Raw genomic sequence first — 19,624 nt, 5'->3', positions numbered from 1 at the left:
GCTGGCCATGGAGTCTCGGCAGCGTTGGCTGCAATTTGGTGGATGTTGCTCTGGGGTGGTGGCGAGGCCTGTGTCCCACTTGGGGGAAGCTGAGTGTTGCTTTGTCGGCCAGGTCCACGCTGCCGTTTCTCTGTAAATGGCAAGTGTGCCTCAGAGCAGCTCCTGCGTTGAGTGTCTGCCCCCTGGTGGTCAGTGTGTGTCATAACGACTGGTTGGATAGTGGGAAGGACACTTATCATATTAGCCTTTTATATTGATAGACTAGAGGTGGGTGGGGTCCCTCGACCTGGCCAGCAATGGGGGCCAATCGGGGCCTTCTCACCCAGTTCCAATTGGGGCCAGTGGGGGCTGGCCGGCCAGGAAGGGACTGCGGGAGGGCTCCAGGGCATGTCCGGCCCTCTCACCCAGTCCCAATGCATCAGACCTCAGCAAAAAGCTAAACTACCGGAGCGTCTGCCTCCTGTTGGTCAGTGCATGTCATAGCGACTGGTTGAGCAGTAGACTGAACAGTCGACCAATCGGTCGGACACTTAGTATATTACCCTTTTATTATATAGGATGACTAACTGGAGAGATGGTAGTTTTCAATATCTGGATACCTCTAACAATTACTCAAAATACACAGGATTGCCTGGCCAGCATGGCTCAGTGGTTGAGCATCCTATGAACCAGGAGGTCAAGGTTTGATTCCTGGGTTGTGGGCTCGATCCCCAGTGTGGGGACGTGCAGGAGGCAGCCGATCAATGATTCTCTCATCATTGATGTTTCTATCTCTCCTCTCCCTTCCTCTCTGAAATCAATAAATATATATATACTAGCAGCCTGTTTGCACGAAGATTCATGCAGTAGACCTTCATTCACCTGGCTGCCTGCACCAGTTTTCTGCTGGCACCAGGGACCCAGGCCTTGGCTGTGGACACTGCCTTCTGCCTTCTTTCAGGGTGGGGGCTTGGCCCCGGGCGGCGGCCTTGGGCTCCGCTGCACCCAGCGTCCCTGCTAAGGATCACAGGAGCCGACCCCCAGTGGTTGCCTGCAATCCATCGAAGGCTCCCTGCTGGTGCCCAAGGCCGGGAAAGCCTCCGCCCCAGGCTTTCCCGGCCTTGGGCTCGGCAGCACCCAGCGTCCCTGCTAAGGATCGCAGGAGCCGACCTCCAGTGATTGCCTGAGATCCATGCAGGCTTCCCGCTGGTGCCCAAGGCTGGGCCGAACCCCAGCATCCCTGCAACGGTTTCCTGGTGGGCGTGGCTGGTGGGTGTAGCGAAGGTACGGTCAATTTGCATATTACTCTATTATTAGGTAGGATATTTATTTTCAAAGTGATTATAGCCCTGCTACGGGGGCGTGGCATCTCCTGGTGGTTTGGGTTTGCATTTCCTGGATGACAAAGGACGCTTAGCATCTTTCCCAGGCCCGCTGGTCATTTTTACACCCTGCCTCTGTCTTACCAACACCCCGTGCGGTAGTGGGCAAGTCTGTCTCCTCCTCTCGGCCTCTGTTTCCTCATCTTCCCCAAGAGATTTGAACTAGGTCACTGGCCTTCAGGTGGCTCGGTCCACCTGGCCTCTAAAAGGATTTTGGGGAATCATGCCCCCTTTGGCACATTTTCAGATTGGTGGAAGGTAATGAACAAAATAAACTGACAAAATGGAAGGAGAAGCATGGCCCCATGGAACAGCCTGGCCAGAGCCCAGGAGGAGGTGGGGGGGGGGGTGGTGCCTGGACACGGACGCTGACAGGATCAGCTGAAGGACATCAGTGCACAGCCCTGGGCACGACAACAGTGTGGTGCCGGCCAAGGAGGCGGGGGAGCGAGCTGTTGTTACAAATGGTATCGATGTTGATGCCAAACCTTCTGGCCATCCTCTGCTGCTACAGGGAACACGATTCACTGCTGCATGTGGCTTGTCTCAAATTCAGCATGAGCACCCGGACCAGAGGCACATCTTGACACGCCTCAACCCTGAGCTGGCATCGCCCGGACCAACCTGATTTGACCTCCTCAGATGTCCCCATTGGGAAATTGTTATCTCTGATCTAGAAAATTCTGCTTGTAAAAACTATGATCATAGTGAGAATAAGAGCAGTAAATAAATCTAATAGTTGCTTGTAATGAAGACAAGGATATGACATTGTCAGAACTAAGGGTCCAAGGAGAAGTAGGTGCAACGGAGATCTGACAGCGGGCGTCACGGCCGGAGGGCCAGGCGGGCCTGCACCCGCTGGGGGAGCAGGGAGACGCTGGCCTCCCGTCCTCGTGGGTCTGAACGCTGCCAGTCTTACGGCTGCCGTCCCGTCTCTCACAGTAACAGCCTGGGCCTCAGGCTTCAGCCCAGTGATGTGCAGAACATCTGAGCGCGGCCTGGACCCCGGAGCCCTGGGACTTCCCTGAGGCAGGTCCGCCACAGGAGGCACGGGCGGTTCTCCGCTGCCCTCTTCCAGCAAAGCCTCCGACGCTGGCGCACCTCAGGGTGCGGGTGAGCCTGTTTCTTGTCCCTGGACAGGCGGAGGAGGTTGGCTGAGTCAGCACAGGCTGGCGGAGGGAACCTGCAGACAGACACTCGTCAGAGACCGGCCAGGACCAGGATAAAGCTTCTTAGGAAACTGACCGTAAACGGAGAGAAACTGGCCATTAAGACCTGGTCTCAGGAGCCGTTCCTGCCTGTGCCGTGAGAGAGGAGTACTGAGAGGAGGGGGTCCCGGGATGGCGCACACTCCTGACCCCACAGCGGAGCTGGGCTGCCCAGGCCTCCTTTCTTGCCCACCCTCTGCCAGAGGAGGCGCTCATGCAACAGGCGTCCACCCAGCGCCAGGCGGTCCCTGGGCCCCGGTGCTGAGCTCAGCTCACGCCCCAGGCCCAAGAGATGGGAGTCGGCTCCTGCTCAGGGAGCCCTGCCAGGCCAGCGAGGACACGGCGAGTCCCTCTCAGAGCCCAGGACGCAGGCCTCAGGCCCGGTTCTTGCATGAATGGGCCTCAGGGAGCAGCGTGTGGGGACCACCGGGCACTCCCACAGCTGGTGCCAGGGCGCACACGTCCAAGGCCAGCGCTGCGGAGTCAGGCCTGTGCTCGCAGCTCACCGGTGCCTGTCTGTCCCCACGCCCGTGGTCTCTGAGATGACGTCATTCTGATTCCCTGACGTGGATTTCCGGTTGATTGCTTGTTCCCTGTAGTCTCTGCAAAAGCCTCATCATTTTTTGTTTTAAAATGTATCAATATCTCTTTGTGTGTTTTCTACTTCATTTTTGTTCATTTTCAAAATGTACAATATTTCCGGACTGAAAAGTTTTTACCTAAATGTTGGGAAAAAATGCTACATTTTCTAAAAATTCTGACTGGTGTTTTTTTTTTAACATAATTTGTAATGTCAATAAATAAGCAAAATGTTCATACTTTGTGCACATTAGTTAAGCCTGCTCTTTATTAGGTTTGTCATATTTCTACACGGGTCTTTTTGTGGTGCCGCTGGGATTTCAATTTGTCCGGATGTCCTTCAGCATCCGGTCAGGAGCGGCTGCTGAGGGGAAGGAGGCCGGCTCTCCGCCGAGTCCTGGTTCCCACCGGCGGCCTGGCGTCTGCTGAGGCACCGCAGACATGCTGGTCCCGTGTCTGAAGTGGTGACCGAGGGAAACCCCTGCTGGGAGCGGGGGGCACTCTGGGGCAGTCCTGGAGAGACCACGTGCGGCTGGGGGCTGCAGTGCTTGCCACAAGCAGATTCCACAGGACATATTTAAAAATGTATTTTTGTTGATTTCAGAGAGGAAGGGAGAGAGAGAGAGAGAGAGAGAGAAACATCAATGATGAGAGAGAATCACTGATCGGCTGCCTCCTGCACAGCCCCACTGGGGATCGAGCCCGAAACCCGGGCATGTGCCCCGACCGGGAATCGAACCGTGACTCCTGGTTCAGGGGTCGATGCTCACCACTGAGCCACACTGTCCAGGCTCCACAGGACATTCCTATCTCAGGTCCTCCCGTGGCAGGTTGGCCTTATGCTACCATTCCATTGTCTCCTAAAGGAATCGTCCTCCTGAAGTTTTTGTGTTGCTCTATAGAGTTGCACAGAGGCGGAGTGTGTTTCAGCCAAAGCTCAGTTAGAGCTCCTTAAGGTGCGTGGTCCCTGTGGTGCCACAGCCTCGTGTGCCGTCACGCGAAGAACACAAGTGCGTTAAAGACCGGGTGAAGGGACCAGAGTTTTTTCAAAAAGGACAGTTTTGAGGGGTGCACTTGATTTTCTCGGTGCAGAGACAACACTTGATAGACATCTACTAGGCCAGAAAAGGGGTGCCTGTATTATATAAATGTCACCCAGAGACCCAGAAAGCTGAGACCAGCCTGGCCACGTGTGGCATGCTTTTATTTCTCGAGTTTAGTTTGTGCACCGGCACAAGGAAAGCTCTGAAACCTTGAAACTGGAAATGAGGCTGAGGAAGGTCAAACTGCATGCAGACCACCAAGTGACAAAATGTCGGTGCTCTTGCAAACAGGTTGCGTGGGGCTATGCATTCACTCCCAAACAGTCCACCCAACCTCACAGAAAAGACACTTTTCTCCTGAGTTAGAAGCACAGTCAGTTCTGTCTGGTAAGGTGGCCCCCTCCCACACACCCGCTCTACAGCTAATCAGAGCAGCCAGGCCTCAGGAAAACATTTCCTGAAGATCCTGAGATAAGCCCTGGCCCACGCGGCCCAGTGGTTAGAGCGGCAGCGGAGCACTGAAGGGTCTCATTCTGGGTTCGATTCCCTTCAAGGGCATGTACCTGGGTTGCAGATTCCATCCCTGGACCTGATCGGGGCAACCCATCGCTGTGTCTCTCACATTGACGTTTCTCTCCCTCTCCTCCCGCTTCCACTCTCTAAATATCAGTGGGGAAGATATCCTCGGGTGAGGATTAGCAAAAACAAAAACAAAAAGCAGACCCTGAGGAAATATTTCCCCAGAGCAGTGATGGCGAACCTATGACACGCGTGCCAGCACTGACACGCGTAGCCATTTCTGATGACACGCGGCCGCATGCCGAGGATGAAACATTTGCTGCTCCTGAGGATGAAACATTTGCGACTAGAGTCTTGGAGTTAGTTTTTTCCTCAAAGGGACACACTACCCGAGTTATGCTCAGTTTTTTGGCGAAGTTTGACACACCAAGCTCAGAAGGTTGCCCATCACTGGCCTAGAGAGACCATGGACTTTGAGTCCTCGGGCGGGGGCTGTAGCTCTAATTGTTGTTTAGTTTGTGATCTTTCTTCTTTTAGGAGGAGGGGGGTAAGATGGAGAGGACGGCAGGGAATCCGTTTAAATGTCATCAAACAAACACCTTTCCGGAGTAGACACCACTCAAGCACTTTGTGAGGGGCCTGTCGCACGTGCCCGCAGGAACGCGGTGGAGCGGAGGATGCGGCGAGCGGCACCTCAGCCGCTCCATCCCTCAGCAGGTGTTTCTGCAACACGGGAGAGCAGGTGATGGCAAGGAGCGCCTCTCCAGGGAAACTGTAAACGGGGGCAACTGGGGCGTCCCAGGGTCTGAGCTGGGAGGCCTAGGGTTTGCAGACATCTCTCCTCCCACCACAGCAGCCTGAGAGACGCAAGCCCGGCCCCTGGATGCGAAGACTGCTGCCCCTCATCCGGCCCAGGGGCCCGCGCAGCCCCCGCCCCCAGCCCCTGCCTCCCCACGCACGCTCTCACCCAGGGCCGCAAGCCTCCCGACCGCAGGGACAGCGCCAACCCTCGTCCCAGCCCTGGGTGTCCGTTTTCTTACGAAGGCCCCCATGTCACATAAAACTTATATTACACAAATGTGCATGCTTTTATCTTATTAATCTGCCTTTTGTTACATGGACCCAGCCAAGAATTTAGAAAAGTATCTAAAAAAAAGAAAAGAATAAGAAAGAAAGAAAGAAAGAAAGAAAGAAAGAAAGAAAGAAAGAGAGAAAGAGAGAGAGAGAGAGAGAAAGAAAGAAAGAAAGAAAGAAAAGAAGGAAGGAAGGAAGGAAGGAAGGAAGGAAGGAAGGAAGGAAGGAAGGAAGGAAGAAAGAAAGTCAACTGCCCTAGCTGGTTTGGCTCAGTGAATAGAGTGTCGGCCTGCGGACAGAAGGGTCCTGGGTTCGATTCCGGTCAGGGGCACATACCTGGGTTGTGGGGGGCATGCAGGAGGCAGTTGATCAATGATTCTCTCTCATCATTGCTGTTTCTATCTCCCTCTCCCTTCCTCTCTGAAATCAATAAAAATATATTTTTTAAAAACCAACTGAGTACACTTTAAAGATCTTATTAACTTTACTAGCTTTCCCATTGCAGGAAAAATCCTGCAATAGGATTTCCTGCTGCACTCTACCCCACCTCCGTTCCTCCCTTGTCGCCCGCCCTGCCTTCTCCTCCAGCCCGCCCGCGTTTCGCTTCGCCCCCGGCCCCGCCTCCACTCCGCCATTGTCGCCCGCCCCGCCTTCTCCTCCAGCCCGCCCGCGTTTCCCTTCGCCCCCGGCCCCGCCTCCGCCCCACCCTTGTCACCCGTCCCGCCTTCTCCTCCAACCCGCCCACGTTTCCCTTCGCCCCCGGCCCCGCCTCTGCCCCGCCCTTCTCCTCCCCCTGGCTTGCTTGCTTCTTCGAAGCTTTACTCCCTTCTGCAGCTCTTGGCTTCTTTGGACGCTGTCTTGATATGCAAATTAGCTGCCATCTTTGTTGGGGCAATTTGCATACTCGTCCTGGTTGGTTGGTGGGCGTGGCTTGGCTGGTGGACATGGCTTAGGTGTAGCGAAGGTGCGGTCAATTTGCATATTTGTCTATTATTAGATTAGATTCAATGATTCGTGCATCAGGCAGCCTCCCGCCTAGCAGATGGAAGGGAGTTCTGAGGAGCAGCGGAAAGTGAAAGACCTTCATAGGCAGAAGGGAGCAGGAACAAGACGGCTGTACTCGGAAAAATCTAACCGGTCACTGCAAGGTCACTTTCCTTCCGGGCTGGCAGGGTCCATCAGGCCCGTGACCTCTCTAGTGCTGACCCCGGGATTCCTGATGGACCAGCTAAGGTTCCATTTCTGAAGGAGTTAAAACTCTACTTAAACTCAGTCTCCGTTCAGTGATGCAGAGCTTAGCATAAACAACGCCATTTGGGGCTGTTGTCTGTGTTTAACAAGCAGAAGAAAAGTATTTTTTCCTCCCTAACATAATTGGTGCACGTGTTTAAAGATTGTTCACCACGCCACATATTGTACTTAATTTTCTAACTCATCCCTTGTGAGTCCGGTCATTTCTTTGCATTCTACTATAGAATCGCGGACTATTTTGACGGCTGCGAAATGCCAAGCGAAGGGTAGAAACCGCTGGCATTCATCAGACGTTGTGCTGGTGTCGCCGGTGGAAATAGGCTTCCTCCGGGGCCACGCTGGGAAGGTGAGTTTTAGTGCAAGATTTAATGGAGCAAAATGGTGCCAGGGTTCATCCATGACTCTTCCCAGAAAGGGGACCGGGCCCTGAGCGGGCCTGCTAGAGTCAGCCGGTAATGAGTGTGCTTTTGTTTTGGGGGGGGTTTTTTGTTTGTTTTGTTTTGTTTTTGATGAGCGAAAGCAAAGTTTTATTACAGAAAAGCTCCCTGCTGCAGGTTGCCCGTGAGCGTATTCTGGACTTGGCGCAGGAAAGATTTCCCATCGCGAGTCCAGGTGAGTGTAGAGGTCGTGCATTAGAGCTGGGACCTCAAACGAGGAAGGGCGGGGAGTGAGCCTCGCGGGGCTGCTTTGGCTCACTAAGAAGTCAGAGAAAAGGGGGCTTTGGGACAGGGTTCAGGGGGGTAGCCTGAGACCAACTGCCACTGCCCATTGCTGCCCTGGTCGCAAGCCTCGTGGGGTCCCCTAGAGTTTAGGACGTGCATGCTTGTGGGGGGCAGGGGGGAAGAGGTGCGGGTGGCTCCTGGGAAGGAGGGTGCACCCTGGACCTTTGTTTTGAGGGGTTTTACAGGCTGGGAGTTTGGGAGAACCGGCAGTGACTCTTTCTGCCCGCTTGGGGACGAAGTCCCCTTGGGGAAGGACGCAGCTGTCCTCTGGGGAGCCTGTGGATGCTGTGGCCTCCGAGTGAATCAGGCTTAATGTCCGGTTCCATTTGCTCCCTTAACTAACTCGCCACCTACTAGTATGCTGACATGGCTGCTACAAAATAGTAACGAATGGGGGGAATTGTAAGGGTAAATAAAAACAAGATCGAGTTTTCCCATTACAAAAATGGAAAGAGATCTTTTCTCCCCCTCTTTTTTCTTAGAGCAAACTTGTATTTGCGAGTACTTTGTCCTTTTAATATATATGCAAATCTGTTTAAAGGCTAAATATGCCTTTTACCAGAATTAAGACCCAGGAATTTTTTTTCAGAAGGGCCTGGGAGTCAACTCTTCAACTCCCATGTCACCTGGGCCTGTAGCTGAGACACCTTGACTGCCAGCTCATTATAGATACAAGTTCTATTTTTCCTTCCAACAAGGCTATACCAGCACAGGCGCCACTCCAGGCCCAGGAGAAGTTGCTAGTAGGCTGAACTAGGAAAGCACAGAGCGGACGACACTGCCAAGCCCTCTCACCCAAGGTCGAGTCCTCACGCCTGAGAACACTCACCTGCTGGGTTGTTCCTGCTTGGCTGTATGAAAATGCTGGGACTTCTTTTCTCTCTGTGTAATCTCCTTTATAAATATTAGATTACATGTGACACTGGTATCCAAAATTTCTGTTCAGGTCCAAGTTCGTTGTCTCACGAAATCGAAGAATGAGTTCAGGGACAGAGATGAGTGAAAGCAAAGTGTTATTACTGGTATATAAAGACGCCCTGCTGCGGGATGGGGACCCAGGTGGGCTGCCGGGGGCCGCTCCTTTGTCTAGAGGTTGATATGTGCCCTGCTAACTTCCCATTGGCTGGTTCTAAAAATGTGATCCCAGCAACATCCATACATTTTACACTTCAGGATTCTGGCTCATTTTCTGGGCCCTGTGTGTTCAGCCTGGGATCAGGGCCCTTTGTTCTGGTGATTTTACATGGGACAGGATGTGGCTGACGAACTGGTTTCTGCTCACGGGGTTCAGCTGCACCTCCCTTTTACATCCCTCTCCCGTAGTCCCACCCCTAACTGCCTGGCCCGCTCCTAACTCCTCACACAGCCCAGTCTGGTTTAATGCTTATTCAATACCAGAACTATTTCTTTTCTACATTTGCAGAGGTTTTCTAGGTTGGCATAGTTTTAAAAAGTTTCCCTCAACAGCTCCGGGTCTGCCCCCATGTTATTGTGGGCAAGTTCTTCCAAACCGCTGTGTCCGTGCACGAGGCGGGCCAGCAGTGCTTCCTTCTGCCGCTGACACTTGGGGTTCTTGTTAGAGCATCACCCACTTCAGGGGACACATTTCTGTGCTAGTTGGAGTAGGGGAGGCTGGAGTGCGGTAATAAATAAACCTACATATCGAACTGTGGCGTTTGAACGAGTCACCCAAGTTGGGCCTCTGTGGCACGCAGGTTGCTCTGTGCTAGAGGCAGCTTTTGCCACAGGCTCGAGAGAAACTTCTGTTCCTCCCTGACTGCCTAGAAGAACTTGAATTAAGAACCCTGCCCACTATGGGAGGTTATCAGAGATAATTTTTTTTAAAATATATTTTATTGATTTTTACAGAGAGGAAGGGAGAGAGATAGAGAGTTAGAAACATCGATGAGAGAAACATCGATCAGCTGCCTCCTGCACACCCCCTACTGGGGATGTGCCCGCAACCAAGGTACATGCCCTTGGCCAGAATCGAACCTGGGACCTTTCAGTCCACAGGCCGACGCTCTATCCACTGAGCCAAACTGGTTTCAGCGGGAGATAATTTTTGAAAATATATTTTTATTGATTTCAGAGAGGAAGGAGGAGGGAGAGAGAGATAGAAACATCAATGATGAGAGAGAATCATTGACTGGCTGCCTCCTGCATGCTGCCCACTAGGAATGGAGCCCACAACTCAGGCATGTGCCCTGACTGGGAATCAAACTGTGACCTCCTGGTTCATGACCCCAACCACTGAGCCACGCTGGCCAGGCAGAGGTTGTGTCTACGGGGCGGACACACTTCTATTCACTAAGCACCTGCTCTTCCTGTTGTCCTGCAATGGCCCGCCACGGCCCCAAGGTGCCCTCCCTCACCCCCAGCTCCGGTGTCTTACAGCCCAGGTCCTCCTTCCTATCTCCAAGCCCTTCCTGCACGCGGTGTCTCCGCTCTCGTGGGTTCTTCTTGCTCATGACATGGTCTCATGCAGGCAGGGGCTCCTGCTCCACGCAGCCAAGGTGCTGCTATAACAAAACACATTGCTAGGTGGCTAAAAGCAGCCAACATTATTCTCACGGTTCTGAATATCCGGAGTCCAAGATCCGAGGGCAGCAGATGCGGTGAGATACTGAGACAAGCTAGTAGGCCAGGACCGTGCAATAGAGGAACTGAAGTAGTTAAACGGCCAAGCAGTTTACAGCCATCTAGTAAATCTCAAAATCCTGTCTTCCCTACCCAAGTCACTTAGGAATAATGGTTTACACTTCTCCTCCCCAACCAGAGGGAAAATAGCTTAAGTCACCCTACTCAGGAGACAGCAGAACTCCAATTCAGTGCTTTCTGTGCCAACCACACCCAAGGACAGATTAAGTCAGAGAAATAAATCTCTCTTTTTCTTTCTTTCTTTTTTTTTTTTTTTTTTGGTGCATCAGCATAAAGCTATTGAATTTTATTGAGTCCTCCCATAAGACCTCCCCTAAACTCTCAGTCTTTAAAACGCTCCCTGGCCAGTGTGCTAAGTGGTTAGAGCATCAGCCCATGCAGCAAAGTGTTACGGGTTCAATTCCTAGTCAGGGCTCATGCTGTGGCAACCAATCGGTGTGTCTCTCTCACAGCAATGTTTTTCTGTGTGTGTGTGTGTGTGTGTGTGTGTGTGTCCCATAAGCAATGGAATAAATATCCTCGTGTGAGGATTAACAGCAACAACAACAAAAATCTCATGAGAAAGGACCCAGCATGCCCTCCCTCCCAGGAGCACACCCCACATGTCCCACCCCCGAGCATTACCTTTCCCTCTCCTAAGCTCCAAGGGCCCTTCTTTTGCTTCTGTAGCTTGTTTCCTGAGCCTACGCAGCCCATCTGGCTCACTTCCTTCTATAATATTCTAATTAAACTTCCTTTTATAATTTGAGTTCCTGGCTCTGAATTCTTTCTTTGCTGAGCTCAAGAACCCAGGTCCAAAAAAAAGGGCAACATCTGTAATATTTTCAACAATAAAGATTAAAAAGAAGAAAAAAAAAAAAGAACCGAGGCCCAACATTGCTGGTAACAGTAGCTGAGAGCCCGCTTCCCAGCTCACGGTGGCCATGTCCTCGCGTGGTGGAAGCGCTAATCCCACTGATGGGGCTCCACCCTCTGGCCTAATCACCCCAAAGGCCGCACCACCTAATTCCATCACAGTGAGGACTGAGTTCAACGTGAATCTGAGGAACACAAGCATTCAGTCCAAGCAGGGCTGCGTCCCTTTGTGCTGTGGCACTGCCGTCTTCAACAGGAGGGAGCCCTCAGAGGCAGGAATTGAAAGTAAGTCACCAGATCTCTAACCCAGAAACCTGTCGCACAAGAATCTTAAAGAATCTTGGAGTGACCCTCAACAGGTCACAGAGTTGGAACCAGCCAGACTTCAGCAAGCGTCTGGCACCTTGGACAGCGTCATGGAGGCTCTTGTGAATTCACTTTGGGAGCCAGAGATTCCCCTACTTGGATTGGGACCAAGAGGCCGGTCGTGGAGCCTGGTTGGACTTGTGGGAGATGGCTCACTTGAGCAAGGAATTTGGCACCAGAAAACTTGGGTTCAAGTCCTGGCTTATCTTGGACTAGTTGTTTCAACTGATCACATCATTCCCCTGAGCTTCTGTAAAAATCAGTCCTCTAGCCCTGGTGGGCGTGGCTCAGCTGGTTGAGCATCACCCCATGCACTAAGAGGTTGCCAGTTCGATTCCCATTAAGGCACATGCTTGGGTTGTGGGCTCCATCCCCAGTAGGGGGTGTGCAGGAGGCAGCCAATTGATGATTCTCTCTCCCTTTCTCTCTAAAATCAATAAAAACATAATTTAAAAAATAAGTACATACTGCATGAGATGGTTTTGAGGCTTAGGAGAGATAATGTTTGGGAAAATGCTTTGGAAGCTACAAGGCACAGCCCTGGCCAGTGTGGCCCAGTGGTAGGGCATCGGGCCCACGCACCAAAGGTTCTCAGGTTTGATTGCAGATCAAGGGCACATACCTGGGTTGCAGGTTTGTCCCCCGGGCCCTGTCAGGGCATGTGTGGGAGTCAACCAATTGATGTGTCTCTCTCTCTCGTAGGTGTATCTCTGTGTGTGTGTCTCTCTCTCCCTCCCTACATCACTTTCTCTAAAAATCAATGAAAATAGCCTCGGGTGAGGATTAAGAAAAGAAAGCTATCAGGCACAAGACAAACAGCACTTAATACAATTCCTCTTGCCTCTGCAGAGCGCGCCCCCCCCGCCCCCCTCCGACCCCCCTCGCCCCCTCTCCCCTGCCAAAGAGCAGGGAGCAGCCGCTGCAGTTCCTTCCAGCGCCACTGGGTGGACTCTAGCTGAACACAGCACCCGGCCTGGGTGGCTCCTCCTAATGCCGCCCCACACCCCCAAGTCCTAACCCTGCGTCCCAAGGTCTGGGAGGATTTGCAGCTCTGTGTCCGCCAGATGGAAGGACCGGAAGATGCTTTCAGGAAGCCTTTCTCAACAAATTCCTCACAAAATGTGGGCCCACCCCACTCGGGCTCCGTCCTCAGAAGGTCCCCCTCGGCCCTTCGTCTTCACCCACCTGTCCTCCACCCTGGCTGGAGGTTTCTCTGCGTCACTGTTTTGCCCCCATCTTACTACCTGCAACCTCTGCCGCTGAGCCACGTGTTCCCAGCCGCGCCCTCTGCCTCTGTCCCCGACACTGCCTCTCAGAGCTGGACTGGGGGGTGGGGGCAAGATCACCAAGGGGAGCATCTCAATGTCAGCACAGCCGAGGCTGTGTCTGTGAGGAACACTAGCTGGGATCAGGCGTTCGGGGCCTCCTGCTTTGCTGCCAGCAGCTGGGGAGCCTTAGCTGAGACTTCCTCTCTGCATTTGCATCTGTGAAAGGCGGGGTCCGGACACCATGACCACTGCGGCGACTCTGACCCGGAGCTCTGGGTCAGGGGGAGATGCCCATGGACCCACAGAAGTGGCCTGGGCTCCCCCTCTCCCACCGCTTTAGCAAGGGCTTCCCACAAGACCTCCACTCTCCCCGCCAGGACGGAGGCGGGGCCACCTGATCACAGGCCCATCTGAAGCAGCAGAGACCCGGGGAGCAAGGCCCCAGGTCCGAGTGGACAAGCCTTTGGCCTGAGCCCCCCTACAATCCCCTCACCCCCGTGGGGGCCTCGGACACGCAGCTCCCAGAGCTCTTGAATTTCATGCGCCCTCTTCCCGTCCATGAGTCCCCATATGGAGCGCCTGGTTCACCTCCTCCTGCCCCAAACCCTCTGGGGGCTGCAAAGACCTGTTTCAATAACTGACTGGAAGCGGACATTCAAGCACACATTTTATTTTTCGTATAATGTGCCCATCAGCTTTTTACAGTTCAAACGCTTGCAAGTCTTCCCGGTGGGACCTCCGGGCCCCCTGGGAGGGCCCTGGGCCCTCGGGCTCCCTGTGGGGCTGCACCCAGGCTCCTGCTGACACGGAGCGGAGGGTCTTCCCGAGGCTGGTGGGGCAAGGAGAGCGCGTGCCCCCTCGCCGAGGCCTGAGGACTCGCAGATGCTCCCAGGGCCGGCTGTCCAGCGCGGATGCGATCGCGGGGGTTTCATCTTTGGCAGCTAGCCCGGCGCCAGGACGGCATTCCACACACAGCACAGGCACGCTGCACCCGACCAGCGTGGCAAAGGGCACAGCCCCGAGGCCTCGCTCAAGGCCCGCTGCCGACTCCCCGAGGTTCAGGCGTGGGGACACCCCTCAGTCCTCTGAGCAGCTTGGGAGCAGTCCTAGGGACAGGTTTCCCCACTCCGGGGGGCAGGCCACTGCCCCCCACACGTGGAGTCTTTGGTTTGTCCAGTGGCCTCCCTGCTCTCTCCTCCCCAGCCCCCCTTTAGTGCTCCCCAATACTGATCACCAAGGTCACTGAACCCAGGGCTGCCCCCATCTGAAAGGACAAGCCCTCTGCCCCGGGGAGGTCCAGCTCGCTCAGCTTCCTGCGTCCGCCCAGGGGTGAGCCGGGGCAGGGAGGGGGGAGGAAACAACTGTGGGGACACGTGGCAGGTTTATTTGGGTCAATGGCCAGTTAGCAATGGCCTGCAACCGAAACAGCCCTACATCCTACTTACCACCCACCCGCTCCTGCCCCTGGACCCCTCCCGGGGCCCCGGATTCTTCAGCTCAGCCAGCCTCCCAGACCCGGGCCCTCACTCAGGCAGTGTGGGACATGGGGGTCCTCGGAACCCCCGCTTCCTTCCCTCCCACCTCGCATACCTCCCTCCGCTTCCTGTCTGCTGGGCCCGTTACTCTCCCTGGAGCAGCGGCTCTCGGTCGCCTTCCTGCAGCCTCTCCTCCTCCTCCTTCTCCATGCAGCCCAAGGTGGCAGCCAGCCCCGCGCCCACGCCGCCCCCCACCACGGCGGCCCCTGTGGCGCCCACCGCAGCTCCAGCGGCCACCATCCCAGCCTCCGCGGCCAGCGCCGCTGCGGCCATGCCCGCGCCCACCACGCCCCCCGCCAGGCCCATGAGCCCGGCCCCCACGGCCCCGCCCACGGCGGCCAGGTGGCCGCAGAAGCGCAGGGTGTAGGTGTCCATGAAGGCCCTGGCCTGGGCCTGCAACTCAGCCTCCAGGGCCTCCAAGGCCGGCGCTCTCCCCTGGCACCGCAAGGCCGCTCCGTGGCGAGCCAGGATGGCGTCTTTCTGGGCAGAGAGGAGGCTCCTCATCGTGTCCGGCAGGACCCGGAGCGCAGAGAATATGCGCTTGGTGGCCACGTCCTGTGCCGGGAGGAGAGAGGGCTCCCTGACCGGAGATCTGAGAGCCTCTCCCCCGGGCCCACCTCGTGGGACACCTCGCCCCACAGGCCGGGACTCACCTGCTGCTGCACATACTCCTTAAACTCCTTCTTGGCAGCTTCCACCAGCCTCAGGTCGTGCAGCTGGGCGGCCATCTGTCCACAGGAAAACCCAGGCTGCCTCTCCCGCCTCCCCGGGGCCCGGTGCACCAGCTCGCTCCCCCGGCCCCCTGGGTCCCGGGGAGCTCTGTACCTCATCCGGAGAGGCAAAGCCGGGCCCTGGCCTCCCCATCCAGCCCGAGAGGTTCTGCGGAAATATCGTGAGGGAGTCAGGGCGGGAGGGGCCGGGCGCCCTCCTGGGTCTTTGGAGAGGTGTCACACCTTGATTTCCTGAGCTAGCTGCTGCCCTGTGAGCAGGCGGCCGTCCCCCCTGGCCACGGGGCGTCCCTCACTCCAGTAGCCCTGGCAACGGCTCTTGGCATGCTGGGGGGCGGCACGCAGCACCTCGGCCACGTAGGCCCGCAGGGGGCAGGCATCGTCCTCGGGGCCTGAGAAGAGACTCGGCTGAGGATGGGTGCGGGACCGGCTTCGGGAGGAGGAGGGGTCCGAGGCGGGGAGACACTGGCAAGTGTGAGGCGGGTCCGGGCACTAGAGGAGGGCAAGCTGGGGGCTCTGCTGCTGGGACACTTACTGCCCGGGCTCCCGGGGTCTCCGCCGGCCCACGGCCGCCTCGGCGCAGGCAGGAGGCAGCAGCGGGCTCGCCTCCCTCGCAGCAGCTCCCGAACCCTGGGGTATTTGCCAGATTTCTGAGAGACGGAGGAGATCGCTGAGCTGGGGGTCCAGCCCCCTCTCTAGCTGACCTGCAGGACCCTCGCCTCTGCCTGCCCGCCCCTGCACCCCTCCCGCTGCACACTCACCCGGAGGGCGTCCCCCTCGGGCCCCTGCCCTGCCTTGTTGGGGTGCAGTGAGTCACGGACCAGGAGATCCAGGTGCTGGAAGAGAAGGGCTCCTGACACCGGCAGCCAGCGGGGTCTGGGTCTGAGTGACGAGTCCAGACACGGGTCTCTCACCTGGATGGGCACCATCCCATAATGCCTGCCCATCACCTCAGCCACGTGGACAAACATCTAGAGGCAATGAGGGTCACCGCTGGGCCACTCCAGGGCCGATGTCTCCGTCCCCAGGGGCCCACATACGGTGCACGCTCCCAGCCCCCTCCCACCAGGTGTCTCGGGCTTCCTCCTCTGCCTCAAACCCACCAAACCTGCAGGTCATGGATGCTAGGTCAGAACTGGGAGGACCTGGTTCCGGTGGGTCCAGCCCTCTAGCCTTATGGTCAGGGCAGGGACGGTGGCACCCCAACCCCAGATGTGTCCTCACCTCCAGATATTCGAGGTCTGTGTCCTTCAGCTCCTGGGAAGTGTGGAGGATCTGGAACAAGGAGAACAAATGGGGGAGGGTCGGCGAAGGCAGAGATCCCGGGAAGATCCCGGTGAGGAGGAGCTCACAGACGGCGGTGGGTCTCGGGACCTTGGAGAGCCCAGCCCCGGGGTCTGCACAGCCCAGGGGGACGGAAGGCAGGCGGGGATGATCCTGAACTTCAACTGCCCCCCAGGGACTCCAACCTCCTTTAGAACAAGCGATGCTCCCACCTTCACCAACTGGGGGCACCCTTCCCTTGCGGGGGCACCCCGGAATCTGCAGAGACCCTGGACACAAAAGCCTGTAAGGCAGAGTGACCGTCCCCGGCTCTGAGGGCCGAACCCAGCGTCCAGGTCCCGGGCCTCACCTGGTAGGAGCTCAGCATCATGATGAGGGCGCACAGCTTGGTCCTGGCCTCTCGGCTCAGCTCAGGGCTCATGGCGTCCCCGGTGTCCACCAGAAACACAGCCACCTGTGCCGGGCGGGCACACTGAGGGCGGGACAGACTCACTTCCTCCCGCACCGCTCTCCTCCCTTCTCCTCCCCTTTGCCATCTCCCTGCCCCAACCCGGACCTGCTGGGCCCTTCCCTCACCTCCCGACCCTCCTTCCCCAGCAGGAAGGGGTGGCTCCACACACGCACGCCCCTGTCAGGGCCGTCGGCGCCCCATCTGCACCCCGGCGGGGCGCCCCCTCCGCTCGGCCAGCCCTCGCCCGCCTCCTGCCGGGCAGAGGAGGGCGTCAGGGTGTGCCCAGCCCGTCCCCCCAGCCCCAGCCCCAGCCCCCGCCCCAGCCCCAGCCCCAGCCCCAGCCCGGCGGAGCCCACCCTCGCCAGGCCCGGCAGCCCCTGGAGCAGGCGGTTGAGGAGCACGGTCTTCCCGGAGCGCGGCGCCCCCAGCACGGCGAGGAGGCAGACCGGGGCGTCCCGGGCCAGCGGGTGCTTCAGGCAGCGGTTGACGGCCCCCATCCTCAGGAGCGGGCCCCCCGCGGCGCCGACCCGCACCAGCAGCAGCGGCTCCGGCCCCGCGCAGCTCTCCTGGGCCCGAGGGGGGTCCGTCAGCGCCCGGCTGGCGGGAGTGGACCCCAAGCTGGAGTGCGGGCCCCCCCCCCCCCCGCCCCCCTTCTCACCCGACCCCGGGACAGGCCGAAGCCACGCCCTCTCCCCGCCCGCCCCGCCTCCGGGCCGGTCCCCACCTGCACGGCGGGCGGCGGCCTCCGCAGCAGGCGCCCCATCTTCTCCTCCAGGCCCCGGAGGCCCCTCCGCGGGCGGCCCCGGCGGCGCTGGGGGCACCGGCTGCGGGCGTCGGGGCCGCGGTCCCGCGGGGGCTCGCGCAGCCTCCCCGGGCAGAGGGCGCAGGCGGGCGGCTCCCGAGGCGCCGGGGGCCGGGACCCCAGGCCCAGCTCCGGCCGGGGGGACGGTGCGTGGGACCTGGGGGGGCGGGCAGACGGGTCATTTGAGAGCGGCACGTGGGGCAGGGACTTGGGGTCAGAACCGCGGGCGGCGGAGAGCTGCCTGGAGGTGAAACCTTGGCTCTGCCAGGCCAGCCCCCCCCCGCCCCAACCCCACCCCCGGGCAAGGTCCCCCTCCGGCTGCTCCCTCACCGTCCAGGGGCCATCGGAGTGAGCTGGTGCGATGGTGCTCCCGGCACTGCGCCTGCACCCCACCAGCGCCTGCACCCCACCCAGCGCCTGCACCCCACCCAGCGCCTGCACCCCATCAGCGCCTGCACCCCACCAGCGCCTGCACCCCACCAGCGCCTGCACCTCACCCAGCGCCTGCACCTCACCCAGCGCCTGCACCCCATCAGCGCCTGCACCCTACCCAGCGCCTGCACCCCATCAGCGCCTGCACCCCATCAGCGCCTGCACCCCATCAGCGCCTGCACCAATCAGCGCCTGCACCCAACCCAGCGCCTGCACCCCATCAGCGCCTGCACCCCATCAGCGCCTGCACCCCATCAGCGCCTGCACCAATCAGCGCCTGCACCCCACCCAGCGCCTGCACCCCATCAGCGCCTGCATCCTACCCAGCGCCTGCACCCCATCAGCGCCTGCACCCCACCCAGCTCCTGCACCCCATCAGCGCCTGCATCCTACCCAGCGCCTGCACCCCATCAGCGCCTACACCCCACCCAGCTCCTACACCCCACCCAGCGCCTGCACCCCATCAGCGCCTGCACCAATCAGCGCCTGCACCCCACCCAGCACCTGCACCCCACCCAGCGCCTGCACCCCATCAGCGCCTGCACCCCACCCAGCACCTGCACCCCACCCAGCGCCTGCACCCCACCCAGCGCCTGCACCCCATCAGCGCCTGCACCCCACCCAGCACCTGCACCCCACCCAGTGCCTGCACCCTACCCAGCGCCTGCACCCCATCAGCGCCTGCACCCTACCCAGCGCCTGCACCCCATCAGCACCTGCACCCCATCAGCGCCTGCACCCCACCAAACGCCTGCACCCCATCAGCGCCTGCACCCCACCAAACGCCTGCACCCCATCAGCACCTGCACCCCATCAGCACCTGCACCCCACCAAACGCCTGCACCCCATCAGCGCCTGCACCCCATCAGCGCCTGGCTCAAATGCTCGTGAAAACCTCACCCACAGCCCCCTGCTGCCAGGGCCCCTGGAGGAGTTAGGGCCGCCGAAGGCTGATCCCTTCTGCAACCTCCTAACCACACCGGAGGCGGGACCCCTAGGGTGGAGCCCGTGGGGGGGGCAGAGGCCTGGTTCTCAGACGCTCCCACGCTCCCCTTCCTGAGCTCCACCTGCAGCACCCGCCATTTCCGGCACCACCTCCTCTCCAGATCCGGGCAGATCCAACCTGGAGCTGCCTCCCGGACAGCCGACCCAGGAGGCCTCACCCATATCCAGCCGGCCCTGCCGCTTACCAACTGTTGCTGCTGTTTCCCATGAAGCTCTGGTTTCTCTCCTTGGGGAGAAATGTGGCAGGGGAAATAACAAAAAACGGTATTAGGAAAGCATCCAGATTCCTGTCTCAATCCTGGGTTTTCATGGCCTCTCCATCGCCCCTCTGCTCCACCCCATCTCCAGGGAGCCCCTTCCCACCCCCATGCTTTTCCCCACGTCTTAGCAGAAGACTTGCCTGTTTGCCAAACCGGTGACAAAAGGAAATGACTGAGAAGGCGGACCTGGGCATGGGAGGCTGGGCGTGGGGCTGGTCCA

At 58.1% G+C, this 19,624-nt stretch overlaps 1 protein-coding gene across 1 annotated transcript; it reads right to left on the bottom strand.

Annotated features, from left to right (window-relative positions):
* Positions 1-14,526: 14,526 nt before the first annotated feature.
* Positions 14,527-19,598, bottom strand: RNF112 (ring finger protein 112). The gene is made up of 14 exons (XM_054709657.1): positions 19,545-19,598; positions 19,330-19,370; positions 17,630-17,864; positions 17,268-17,471; positions 17,031-17,156; positions 16,804-16,908; positions 16,395-16,445; positions 16,085-16,141; positions 15,932-16,006; positions 15,706-15,820; positions 15,396-15,562; positions 15,268-15,321; positions 15,096-15,170; positions 14,527-14,997 (listed from the first exon to the last, which is right to left on the bottom strand). Exons 1-14 carry the CDS (start codon positions 19,596-19,598, stop codon positions 14,527-14,529), a joined length of 1,830 nt encoding a protein of 609 aa, XP_054565632.1.
* Positions 19,599-19,624: the final 26 nt, after the last annotated feature.

The sequence above is a fragment of the Eptesicus fuscus genome, chromosome 20 (assembly GCF_027574615.1).
Source record: "Eptesicus fuscus isolate TK198812 chromosome 20, DD_ASM_mEF_20220401, whole genome shotgun sequence".
NCBI lineage: Eukaryota > Metazoa > Chordata > Mammalia > Chiroptera > Vespertilionidae > Eptesicus > Eptesicus fuscus.
This window is presented reverse-complemented; position numbering and strand designations above follow the sequence as displayed.